This window comes from Benincasa hispida, chromosome 8, assembly GCF_009727055.1.
Source record: "Benincasa hispida cultivar B227 chromosome 8, ASM972705v1, whole genome shotgun sequence".
Taxonomy (NCBI): Eukaryota; Viridiplantae; Streptophyta; class Magnoliopsida; order Cucurbitales; family Cucurbitaceae; genus Benincasa; species Benincasa hispida.
Window position 1 is genome coordinate 60736159 of NC_052356.1, and position 13289 is coordinate 60749447.

The window sequence follows — 13289 nt, forward strand, 5'->3', positions numbered from 1 at the left end:
ACCAATGATTTAAAAAACTAAGCCAAATTTTGAAAAATTAAAAAATTAGTTTTTAAAAACTTGTTTTTTATTTTAGAATTTGGCTAAGAATTCAACCATTCTACTTGAAAAAGATATAAATCATCGTAAGAAATGAGAAGAAAATAGACTTAATTTTAAAAATTAAATATAAAAAACGAAATCATACCAAATGGGCCTTAAATAGAAATTTATGTCTATTTTTTTTTCTTAAAAAAATTCATTCATGTTGGAAAATTTTGATTTTTTGGTAAGACAATAAGACAAGACCAATAATTTCATTGTAATAAAAAAGGGAAAAAAAAAACTTCAATTCACCAAAATCAGAACACCACCGCCTCATTATAAACCAGAGACACCCATTCTCTTTCCGCCGAGCTCCGTCGCTCCCAAATTTCCCGACGAAATCGCAGAGGAAGAATTGCAAAGTGACGGGACCCTCGCCGTTGCCTCGATTTTCAATAAACCTTCTCTAATTCTTTTCTGCAAATAATATGAGTGGCGACGGGAAAAGCAGCGCGGTATTCGGCGATCCACAGAGTCAGTACCATTACGGTACATTTCAAGGTGTTGCAAACTATTATTCTTCTGCCCCACAGGCACAACCCCAATCTTTCGTCGGTTTCCCTCAGCCGGTTACGCCGTCCGGAGTTTCTGGTCACCATCCTTGTTACCATGGACATTTGGGTTACCAAGCCGTTCCTGGTAAATAGTTCCACTTGTCGATGTTCTCTTTATCATGTTCATGAATTTGGAGGATTTCGTTATGGTGTGATTTTTTGTAGATTGATTAGGAATTCATAATCTAAAGATCAATATCGTGGTTCCTCCTGGGAGTCCGTGCATAATTTTTGCTTAAATATTATTGTTTGAAGGGCATATACGAATTGTTTGCTCTATTTGGGGATTGGCGATGTTTCGTATGGTCTTTGCTAATGATCATGACCGTTTTGCTTTTTAATTTCTTTGCACATATTGGTATCCATTGGTTTGATAACTATTAAATGTGTCTATGGTGTTCATTATGGTTTACAATTGATTTGCTTTATCTGTTGTTTCGGCTGAGTTATTGATTCACTGGTAAGAATATATTGATAATATCCCGATGTTTACTTTGAATATTTCCTTCGAGTAATGTCTAGGGACGTGAGAAAAAGGTTGAAAATTATGTTCGGGATTAATGGGGACTTCTTTCTAGATTGCCAATTGGGACTGTTGACATAATTTGCCTAAGTAAGAAACACAGTCGGAGGTGAAGTCGAATGCTTCAATAGATAACTTATTCAACTAACGACAAGCTAGCCAACTATTGAATGAGATTTTAATCCTGAGTTTCTGCCTAGCACGGGGTCATAACAATTTCTTGGGTATCAAGAAACATTTTTTATTGCTTGATGATGTGCAAGAGAGAAAGGAGGAGAGTGTTAGGTATCTGACTCCTGCACTTAGTAAAACCCAACACAACTAGGACAAAGAACAGAGCTTGCTCTGATGTAGATATATTGATATAGGAAAAAAAGGTAGTAATGCCAGTACAAATGGAAAATAAAACAGTATGTGATCCACAATCAATGACTTAGATCAATGTAGAAAGAAATGAAAGAAAACAAAGATACCCAGCCAATTCGAGAAGGCTGTCAGTCTCTCATTCCAAAAGCTGCTACAACCTTTACAAAAAACGTCCTCTCCTTTGCAATCTTCCTCATTTAGTTATATACACCATGGTGGTCTCCTCCTCACGGTTATTTCCCCATTCCACTATTATTCCCTCCTTCATTTAGGATCCTATGCACAATTCCTCTTTTACCATTTCTCTTATATGTATTAATAATTGGGGGTCTAACAATACCACCCGCCTCAAATTGCACCTTGTCCTCAAGGTGGAGATTGGGGAATTGTTCTGATATCAAATGTACTACTTCCCATGTAGCCTCACTCTCCGGTAGGCTCTTCCACTTCACTAACCATTCCTTTATGGCCAACTCCCCATTCCAACGTACCCCAATAATAGTTTCAGGCAACACTGCAACGGAAATTCTTCTGTTAAGGTTGGGGGATGGTGTTGAATTCGAGTGCTCTATCCCAACTTCTTTTTCATCTGAAAACATGGAAGACATTGTGGATGCTAGCCCTCGGAGGAAGGTCTATTTTGTAAGCTACCATCCCAATCTTTTCTAAAATTTTATAAGGTCCATAATACTTGGGAGCTAATTTCTCACCCCTCTTTCTTACTAATAATTTCTGTTGGTACATACGTAGCTTTAGAAAAACCTCCTCCCCTACTTCAAAACGTAGCTCTCATCGATGGAGATCTACTTGTTTCTTCATGCAATTTTGAGCCACAACTAATTGTTCCTTCAAAGCACTTAGGGTTGCATCTCTAGCCATCAATTGTTGTTCCACCATATCATTAGTTGTTTTCTTCTCACCACAAGATAACAAAAGGGGTGGCTTCCTTCCAAAAACAGCTTGGTACAGAGTGATTTTGATCGAGGTGTGAAAGGTGGTGTTGTACCATATTTCAACCCATGGGATCCACTTGCTCCATTTTGAGGGTTGCTCATTGCAAAAACATCGTATGTAGGTCTCAAGACATCTATTAACTTTTTCAGTTTGTTCATCAGTCTAGGGATGGAATGAGGTGCTTCTTTTTAAGATAGTGCCCATCATGGAAAACAGTTCCTTCCAAAAATGATTGAGGAAGATTGTCTCTATATGTGATTATTGATTTAGGTACCCCATGATACTTGATCACCTCTTGGATGAATATCTCAGCCACTTGTTTTGCTGAAAATGGATGTTTCAATCTAATGAAATGGGCATACTTGCTTAGTCGATCCACAACTATCATAATGGAATTGTATCCTTCGGATGTAAGCAACCCTTTTATAGAATCCATTGTCAAATCATCCTATATATGTTCTGGAATTGGTAGTGGTTGTAGCAGGCCTGTCCGATTCAAAGCTTTTGTTTTATTTTGCTGACATATCTCACATTGTTCAACATATCTTTTCACATTTGACTTCATACATTGCCAAAAAAATTCCTCTGACATTCTCTTGTATGTTCGAAGGAACTCTGAGTGACCTGCTAGGATAGAGTTATGAAAAGTATGTAGGAGTGAAGGGATGGAGGTTGATTTCTTGGAGATCACCAACCTTCCTTTATATGATAATCTCCCATGCTCCCATTGATACTTCGACTTTGCCAGGATCTTTAGTATAGCAATAATCTTATGCAATTCTTCATCTTCCTTTACCTTTTTTAAGACCATTTCCACCTCTAACAATGCTGGAGAAGTCGTCATGAACATTTCTACCTCGAGTGGTAAATGGGTAGTGCATCCGCAGCCTTATTTTGCAGTCCAGGTTGATATAATATCTCAAAATCGTAGCCCATCAATTTTGTCAACCATCTTTGGAATTGTGGTTGTACCTCCCTTTGTTCCAATAAGAATTTCAATGCCTTTTAATCCGAGATAATAGTAAACTTATTTCCCAAGAGGTAATGACACCATTTTTGCACGGCCAAACCCACAACCATTAGTTCAGTTCGTAAATCGATTTCTCTTAAGCTCGGGCAGATAACTTCTTATTGAAGTAAGCTACTGGTCTAAAGTCCTGACTTAACATGACTCCCAACCCAAATCCGGATGCATCAGTCTCGATCACAAATGGAAGAGAACAATCAGGTAGAGCTAATATCGAGATTGTCCTCATTGCCCCTTTCAAGTCCTCAAAAGCTTGAGTAGCTTGCTCATTCCGACAAAATCCGTTCTTTTGAAGAAGCTTAGTTAAAAGAAGTTGCAATTTGTCTATAATTTTGAACAAATCTTCTATAGTATCCCGTGAGACCAAGAAATCCCCTTAGCTCTGTGACATTCTTTGGTTGAGGCCATTGGATCATAGCTTGTACCTTTTCATCGTCAGCCTCCACGCCCTCTTGAGATACCCAATGTCCTAAGTACTGGATTCGGGTTTGACAGGATGAACATTTCTTCTTATTGGCAAACAATCTGTGATCTCACAAGACATTAAAAACGACGGTCAAATGTGTTCCGTGAGTTGAAATGTCAGGACTATAAATTAGAATATCATCAAAGAATACTAACACAAACCTTCGTAGAAAAGGTCAGCATATGCGATTCATCAAAGATTGGAAGGTGGATGGGGTATTGGTTAATCCGAAATGCATTACCAGATATTCATAATGTCCTTCATGAGTTCAAAAGTTGTTTTTACCACATCTTTCTCGTTCATTTTAATTTGATGGTACCCTGATTTAGATCCAATTTGAAGTAAACCACGGAGCCATGGAGTTCGTCGAGCAACTCTTCTATAACCGGGATGGGAAATTTGTCTGCTATTGTAATTTGATTTAGTTTTCTATAATCTACACAAGATCTCCATCTCCCACCTTTTTTCTTGACCAACAATAAGGGACTCGAGTAAGGACTTTTGCTCGGTCTAATAATTCTTGCTTGTAACATTTCTTCCACAAGCCGTTCAATCTCTTCTTTTTGATGGTGACCATATTTATATGGTCTGACATTAACCAAAGTCCGTCCTTCTTGTGTTCTAATATGATGATCAATGGCGTGCTTTGAAGGAAGTTTAGTGGGCCTTTTAAAGATGTCTTCATTCTCCTGGAGCAACGTTTGAATCATAACCGATAATATTTCCTCTTGTTTATTCTCCCTGTCTGCCTGATGTCCTACATCATCATTGATTTCTAGATTCTGAAAATCAATTAGGAATCCCTAATCCTTTTCTTCCCATTCCTTAGCCAAGACTTTTAAAGAAATTTCCGTTCTAGTCAAATATGGGTCTCCCTATAACATCACCATCCTTTCCCTGTCTTTGAAACATTTTTTCAGAGAAGGCCAATCAACTCTCATGAACCCCGTTGTAAATAACCATTGCATTCCCAAAACCACGTCCATTTTTCCTAATTCAACCGGGGAAGGAAATCGGCTATAACCATTAATTCTTGTAGCTTGAGTACCACTACCTTATAGATTCCATTCCCTTTTACTGCTACCCCGTTATCAATGACAATTCCGTACTCTCTAGTTTTTATGACCAGTAGTTTTAGCTCATTGATCAATTTTTGATTGAAAAATTGTGGGTTGCTCCACAATTAATCAGTACAACCACTTCTTTCCCCTCGATCGTTCCCTTCAATTTCATCGTTCCTTGGTTTGGAACTCCCATCATTGAACGTAAGGAAATTTATGCATCTTCCACCATCTCAATCGACTTCAACTTCAACATCTCCTCTATTTCGATTTCTTCCATTTCTTTTTCTTTGAATTCCTCGTCTTCATTTGTAATGAATAACATAAGTTCCCGATTCTCCCTTACCTTACAACAACGGCCTTCCAAATATTTATCATTGCAATGGAAGCACAGTTGCTTCTCCAAGCATATTCACTGTCCGACAATCGCTTTATCGGCAGATCCTTCTTCATAAAACTCCCCCTGATTGGAATCGAGATTTTTCTTGTCGCTCCCATATCCGACCCTTTAGGGCTAATTTTTGCTGTAGACGAATTTGTCTTGTTCACGCTTTGGGCTTGGGCTTCACCTTTCGAAGGCCAATAATTCCTAAGTCGCTCAGAGCCAACTTAAGGGCTATGTTACAGTTGTTAACCAACTGGGCTTCTCTGATACATTCATCTAGGCCCCTAGGATGTCTGCTAATGACCTCGACCTGCAGAGAGGGTTTGAGCCCATTCAAAAACACATCGGTCTGGACATTCTCTACCATCTTCGACAATGCGTCACGAATTGCTTCACGTAATCTGCATAACTCCCCTTTTGTTTGATTTGGAGCAGCCTGGCCCCCAAACTTCCTTTGCCCGTCGGTTGATAACGCTCAAACATCTGCTTCTTCAATGTCTCCCAAGTTGATATTGGACGCCGATTGTGGCTCCATAAAAACCAGTTGACCTTGTCAGGAGTGAAGCTTTCACTTATTCAGCATCGTTCAACTTATGTATCTCGAAATAGTGCTCAACCCTATACACCTAGGACTCGGGATTTTCCCCGAGAAGATCGGCATTTCCAGGCATTTATATTTACTCATATCTGATCCCCCGTTCCTTGACTCTGGTCTAAATCCACTTCATCCATCTTCTCCTTCATCTTAAGCCAAGATCCATCTCTCGCACCAGACTCACTATTTTTTCGGATCGAACTACTCTCCTTAACTTCTTCGGTGAGTTTTTCTATATTTTTACAAAGGCCTCATAACATATCCTTCATACCAGAAATCTCTTTCTCGTTTGCCTTCATTCTTTCCTCCATTTGCTTCTGCACCATCTGCCTTGTTCGCCTCAGGTTTTATGGCTCTGATACAACTATGTTAGGTATCTGACTCCTGTACTCAGTAAAACCCAACAAAACTAGGAAAAAGAACAGAGCACAGGCTCTGATGTAGATATATTGATTATGATATAGGAAAAAAGGGTAGCAATGTCAGTACAATTGGAAAATAGAACAGTACGTGATCCACAAACAATGACTTAGATCAATGTAGAAAGAAATGAAAAAAAACAAAGATACCCAGCCAATTTGAGAGAGCTGTCAGGCTCTCCTTCCAAAAGCTGCTTCAGCCAACATCCTCCCCCTCGCAATCTTCCTCATTCAGTTTTATACACCATGGTGGTCTCCTCCCTACGTTATTTCGCCATTCCACTATTATTCCCTCCTTCATTTAGGATCCTAGGCATAATTCCTCTTCTACTCTCTCTTACATGTATTAATAATTGGGGGTCTAACAGAGAGAGATTGAGAATGCTACCCTCTTTGTCATGGTCATTGCAAAAAGCAATTTTCTGATAGACTTGAATTTAATAGAACTATTGCAGAACTCTCTAATTTAAAAATATTAAAATTACCTCTACCATCTAGCTTCGAAAACCTGAGTGCTTTCTTATCAAAAAATGGTTCGGACTTAATTGTTTTAATGGTCTGTTTCATTCTACATCTTAATTCGTCCATATTATGGATAGCATGAAATTCTTCCGAGAATTTGGAGAAGGGTGGCCTCTTGAGCATGCATAATTTCTTATTTTCTGTGTCTAAGGTGTCTAGGGAAGTGTTATAAGAGATAGGGAAGAGAGTCTAAGGAGATTTTTGAAGGTTTGTCCTTGGATGGTGGCTCGCATCTAATTAATTGGAAGGCAGTGTATCTTCAGCTGGATGTTACTAGAGCCATTTAATGTGATGATTGTTAGAGAGAGTGGAAGAGCCTTTTTAATTGAGGAAATAATTGTAGGAAAATTGTGTTTTTGTTTCCTTCTCATGTAGCACTTTGCATAAGGTCTTTTGGAATTATTCTCTTTACATGGTTGGTGCCAATGGTTGGTACTAACCACTTAATCTTCTTTGGAACCACCGTGATTTCAAAAGCCTTGTGGTCATCACCCCAACGAGATTACAACACTGTTGAAATGCCTTGAATCTGTTTGCTGGCGCCTTGAATCTGTTTATATAGAGTAGTGCGCTATATAAACTCTCTAACTCTAGAGGCGCCATTTTTGATGTAATTTTGGAAAATATTCTCTCAAATAATATTGTTCTCCCTCTGCCCGTGGACGTAGCTAACACACTGCTAGTGAACCACGTATATCTGTGTGTTGATCTTCCCTACTTTATGTTCTCTTTTTGTGTTCTTTAATTGTCGATTTCGCAACAAGCACAGACATACCAAACTCGTTTTTAAAGGTTTGCTTAGAATGTGTTTATCATGATTTCGTGAAAGAAATCATTGTGGTATTTCTTTGAAGACTGTAGTTGCGTAATGCTCCCAAAGATTGTAATTTGTAGTTGTGCAATGCTCCCAATTTAAACAGCGTATAAATTACCACATCCAATTTTATCTTTGGTACAACTGACTACCGAGATTAAATCATGTAACAACTCCTGTTCACCTCAAAAGTGAAAGAGATATCACTTGCTAGATATTTCTATCTTGATGTTTTGCTAGTGAGATGTAGCACCCAGCACCTTGCCCATTGCAAGTATTCACCAAATCAGTGACGATAAGATTCTGTAATTCAGTTGCCTAATATTATTGTGGGGCGTTGAAAGTTGAATGCTTGGAACATTTTCAATCATTTTATTTAAAGGTAGACCCATTAGCCAGCATTCAACTTCCGTTTGAAAAGTGGCAGTTATGGACCGTGTTTTGGCATGTCAATTAGGCAGGATGTCTATCGTGTCACCTAATGATTTTGTTAGCTCATGTAAACTCTTTGCAAGCGTCCATTTTAACCTGTGGGCAAATTCCATATGTAAAGTGATAGTTATGGACTGTGTTATGAACTTGTGAATATGGTCGAGGCATGTCAATTAGAAAGGATGTCTGCTCAATAATCTATTTCTTATGCTTCCAGGAAGCGATGCACACTGCATGATTTGGTTTGCTCATGTTAAAACTATGCAAGCATCTACTTTTAATCCTAACGAAATAACTTTTGAAAAGACAAAAAAATGGAAGGAAAGTTACCTTTTTAGTCCTCAAGTTTTTTTTAAAACAGGTGCATTTGGTCTCTAAGGTTTCAATTTGGCCAATTTAGTCACTTAGTTTTGAAGAGTACCTTTAAAAGCTCCTATTATTATTTTCTACATTAATTATATATTTGTACTATTATTTTGAATACTAAAAATGACATTTTAAACTAAAAGAATGAAAATTAGTTTCTCATTCATCTCTCTACTTTCCTCCGTCCACCATCCTTTCATCATCTTCTTCTCTCACAACGAGAGCATTCCGTTCTTGAGGAACAATGGGCATCCCCACCTGGAAAACAAACAGTAGAGTCAGGCGAAGGACCTAACACTTTTGTAACCTCTTTCTACACGTCATCGATATCAACAATTACCTTCACTAACTCCAACAATTCCTTCTTCTCCCTCATTGTGGCGGTCCAAAAATTTTTTATGGTGAGAAAGTAGGTATTCCCATATCTTAGTTTTGATTTGAAGAGAGTGGGACTCAAGGCAGTTGACAGAAGGCGAAGATCGAGGGTGGAAAGAGGCGTCATCGGATCAGAGGGGTCTTGAGTTGAGAAGAGTTCATGTATATCAATCGAACCAAATAAGGCCTCCAGGTCTGAATCCATTGGACGTTGAAAGAAGCAGTCACCTAAAATTTGAAGAATTGTGGTGCCGGAACTGGCTGCTGGAGCTTGAATGACATTTCGAAAACAGGGATGCAGATTGTGGAAAGTTAGATGCAGACTCAAGGAGAAAGGACTTGTCGGTTCAGATCAAAATGATGTGTCGTATTTAGGGGATGGAAGAATAGAAGAGGAAGATGAAGAAGGATGGTTGGTGGAGGGAGGAGAGTAGAGAGAGGAGTGGGAAACTGTTTTTTATTGTTTCAATTTAAAAATATCATTTTCAGTAGTTAAAATAGTCATAAAAATATATAATTAAGGTAGAAACTAACGATAAAGAGATTTTAAACCTATTCTTCAAAACTCAGGACTAAATTGACCAAATTGAAATCTTAGGGACAAAATGCACATATAATAAAAAATTTAAGGACTAAAAAGATTTTTTTTTCGACCATGCATGTGTTAATTGTGGCTTATAGGTCGATGAATTTTATTTTTTATGCAGTTATGCTCAATGGTAGGGATGCCTTTATCTATCATCCGCTTTAATGCTTTTATTTCTTGTAGTTCAAGGTTATGCTATTATTGAGAGAAGACCTTTTGAAGAAGCCCGTCTTCCTTGCTGTGGCATTGGGATGGGCTGGTTCTTGTAAGTTAATATTTGTGACACCCCATCTCTCTACACGCATTCCCTACATCTCGATGCTTAAGAAAAATAATTGTTTTTCCAGGTTTATGATTGGTTTCTTTCTTGGTGGCATTCCCTGGTATGTTGGAGCTTTTATCGTACTCTTTGTACGGGTGGATTACAGAGAGAAGCCCGGATATGTTGCATGTGCAATTGCTGTAAGTAGCTATCGTACGAATATGATTTATCATAGACTACCCTTGAAAGTATGATTCCTCACCTATCTTCAATAATGATAATAATGATAATAATGATAATAATGATAATGATAATGATACTCCAAGTGGTTCTTAAAATGATGAAGATTTGGGATGTTTTGAGACCTTCTCTATAGTATTAGGTTCAAGGAAAATTGGTCAACTGTTTTTTCTTAGAGTTGATCCAAGAATTAGTGGAAGTGGGCAATGAGCATATAAGTGAGGAGTTGAGCATCCAACACTTTGCTTCAAGTTAATAAAGACAAATATCAATTTATACTCCTAAATTTTAGGTATTGTATCAATTTAAACCTTGAATTTTGTATCAATTTAGACGTTGAATTTTTGTAGATGTATCAATTTATAGCCTCTATTACATTCCGTTAGAAAAAACTTGGTGTGGAACTTATAATTCAATTAAACCCCTACACTTTTATAAATGAATCAATTTAGACTCTTAGACAAAATTTCCTTTGAAAGTCGTCCATGCATTTATTCAAATCATCAATTTTATTAAACCAATATTTGAAGAAGTTTACACACATTTGAGAATTAATGCATGAATGATTTTAAAGGAAATTGTAATGAAGGGGCTAAAAAATTTAGGAGTTTAATTGATTCAAATTATAAATTTCATATGATATTGGTCAAACGAAATCTACATGAGAGTGTAAATTGTTACACTTATGAAAGTTCAAGGTTTAAGATGATACAATTATATTAGTTCAGGATTTTAATGGATACAACTTCCAACCAAAGAGTTAAGAGGTCATGGGTTCAATCCATAGTAGTCACCTACATAGGATTTAATATTCTACGAGTTTCTTTGACACCAAAATGGTGTAAGGTTAGGTGGGTTGTCCCGTGAGATTAGTCGAAGTGCGCGTAAGCTGATTCCAGACATTCACGGATATAAAAAAAAATTAATACAACTTCCAAAGTTTAGGGGTATAATGATATAAATTATATTTGCCCAATTAAATAATAATGAAAAACCTGAAAATGGACCCAAATTTTATCCTGAGCTCCAAGTTTTAGGTTCCCATTCTACCTGCTGTTTCCTTTTCTTGGACTTGATTGTGTGGTGTAGGATGATATAATTTCCACCTACTAATTTTGAAATTGTGCTTCATTTTTGCTTGCTCAGTCAGTTCTTGCCGTCATTGCTATAACATTTGGTATCACCAACGGAGTTGAGCCCTGGTGAAGGGGACATATGCAGAACAGTTTGGCCTACCATGTCGACCCCCTGCATCGACGAAACCAACTGGTGGGATACTGTAATTAGCTTTGAAATTGTTATTCTTTCAGTGTCTATTTGTCAACTTATTGGTTTCCTTTACCATATACTGAAATCTTCCTGACTTGCCATATATGAAATGAAATGTTAATAGATTGAAGAAGAAATTATTAGCATTATTGGAAGGTTTTTTCTTCCCTCTCCCCTAGGAGTGTTCATATGTTGGGTTGGGTTGGGTTGGGTTGAAGAACTTTTTGGACCTAACCCAATTATTCGGGTGGTTAATTTCTTCAACCCAAATAACCATTCTTAAAAGATTTGTTTCGGGTTAATCGGGTTATTTTGGTTCTAAAAGAAAATAAATTGTTAATATGTAAAAATTTGATTTAATTATTTTCATATATTGAATTAAGATTAACAACTCAATTTCAATTTATATAATGAATATTTTCTTTCCAAAGTGCTAAAAAAATTGTTTTTAGGAGTTGTTGGAAAATAAATTATCCAAAAAAAAGATAAAATTTAAATAAGTATATGTATATATGATTGTATTATAAGTAAAAAATATACATTGTAAAGTTAATAATAAGTTCGGGTTGGTTTGGGTCATTTTAGGTGAACTCATGAACCAATTCAATCCACACAAATTTCATTTATGTGAACCCAACCCAATCCAAATGAGTAGATATGGGTTGGGTTGGGTTGATTGGTTTTTTCGGATCATCGGGTTTTTGAACACTCCTACCTCTCCCCTCCTTTTATTATAAATAGCTATAAGTGTCCGGGTTAGTTTGCACATATCTTGATCATTCTACAATCCCTTGATTCTAATATATTTGGTTGTCAAGGACCTATGTTTTGAACCTATTTCCTCTCAATAATGGCCAATAGACTTTATTTGGCCATCTACTCACATTAACTCAATTTATTATCATGCATTTTCATGGAAGTTGCAGGGAGAACTATTTTTTTTCAGTTATGTTTTATCACGTACTTATGAAGTTTTGTTAACTGTTTTCTTTTAGGTTTTTACCTCAAAATTTATGTTACCATAGTCACTAAATTATTATTTTATTAATATATTTCAACATGTAAGCATGTTACATCATATATGAACATGTCAATGGAAGTTACTAATTTGTGAGTTGGTTTTGTTGTTTGAAGGTTTGAATTTTTTTTGTCAAGTAATATTGATATGGTTCAAATATGTTAATAAAATGGTATTGTAATAATTTATCAAATTATTATTATTGTTGTCAAGGTGATAATTGGTATGATCTTCTTTCTTCGAGGTCGAAGGTTCAATTTTCATCATTGTGCTAAAAAAAAATAATAATAATAATTATTATTATTATTTGAAATGAATGATTTATTGAGTAATTGTCAACAGATTTTAATAATTTTTGTGTTGTAAATTTGTATTACGCTAAGGTTAAAATTGGAAATCAAAAGTGAACTTAGAAATGGCTTTGTTCTTTAGATAATTATTTTGTTTGTATATTATTTTTTCTTTCTAAAATTATATTTGTTCTTTTCCTATTCCTTTTGTTAAGTTTTCACTGTCATTCCTAAGTCAAATTTCAAAATCAAAATCGAGGTTATAAATACTATTTTTTAGTTCGCAAATTATGACTCAATAGTTTAAAATGTTTTCAATAGGTGAAATCGGTGAAAGTAAAGTTTGTAAATTTAAATTTTAAAAATAAAATAGTTATTAAATGAAGCATTGTAAAAGTTTAAGCTTAGTTTGTAGAAGACCATCCTTTGCAACAAGCTGACAACGACAGACTATTAAAAACTATGTTTGATCACATTTTCTTAAAAGTGTTTTTGTGCACACATTTGTTTTATTTTCTTTATGTACAAAATAATTTTACAAATAATAAATTATTGAAGGATGACTATTTAAAACTATGAATTAATAACTTCACATTTGTATTTAAAATACTATGACAATCGTTGGTTGTTAGCGAAGTAGTTGCTGATGGCTGGCGGTAGCGATTGTTGGCAGCATTGAGA

General features: G+C 36.2%; 1 protein-coding gene across 1 annotated transcript; it reads left to right on the top strand.

Annotated features, from left to right (window-relative positions):
• The first annotated feature begins 324 nt into the window (after window positions 1–324).
• Window positions 325–11449, top strand: LOC120083705 (60S ribosomal protein L18a-like protein). The gene is made up of 4 exons (XM_039039547.1): window positions 325–723; window positions 9713–9794; window positions 9877–9991; window positions 11178–11449. The coding sequence occupies exons 1-4, from the start codon at window positions 513–515 to the stop codon at window positions 11235–11237; spliced, it is 468 nt and encodes a 155-aa protein (XP_038895475.1). The 5' UTR covers window positions 325–512; the 3' UTR covers window positions 11238–11449.
• The last annotated feature ends 1840 nt before the right edge of the window (window positions 11450–13289 follow it).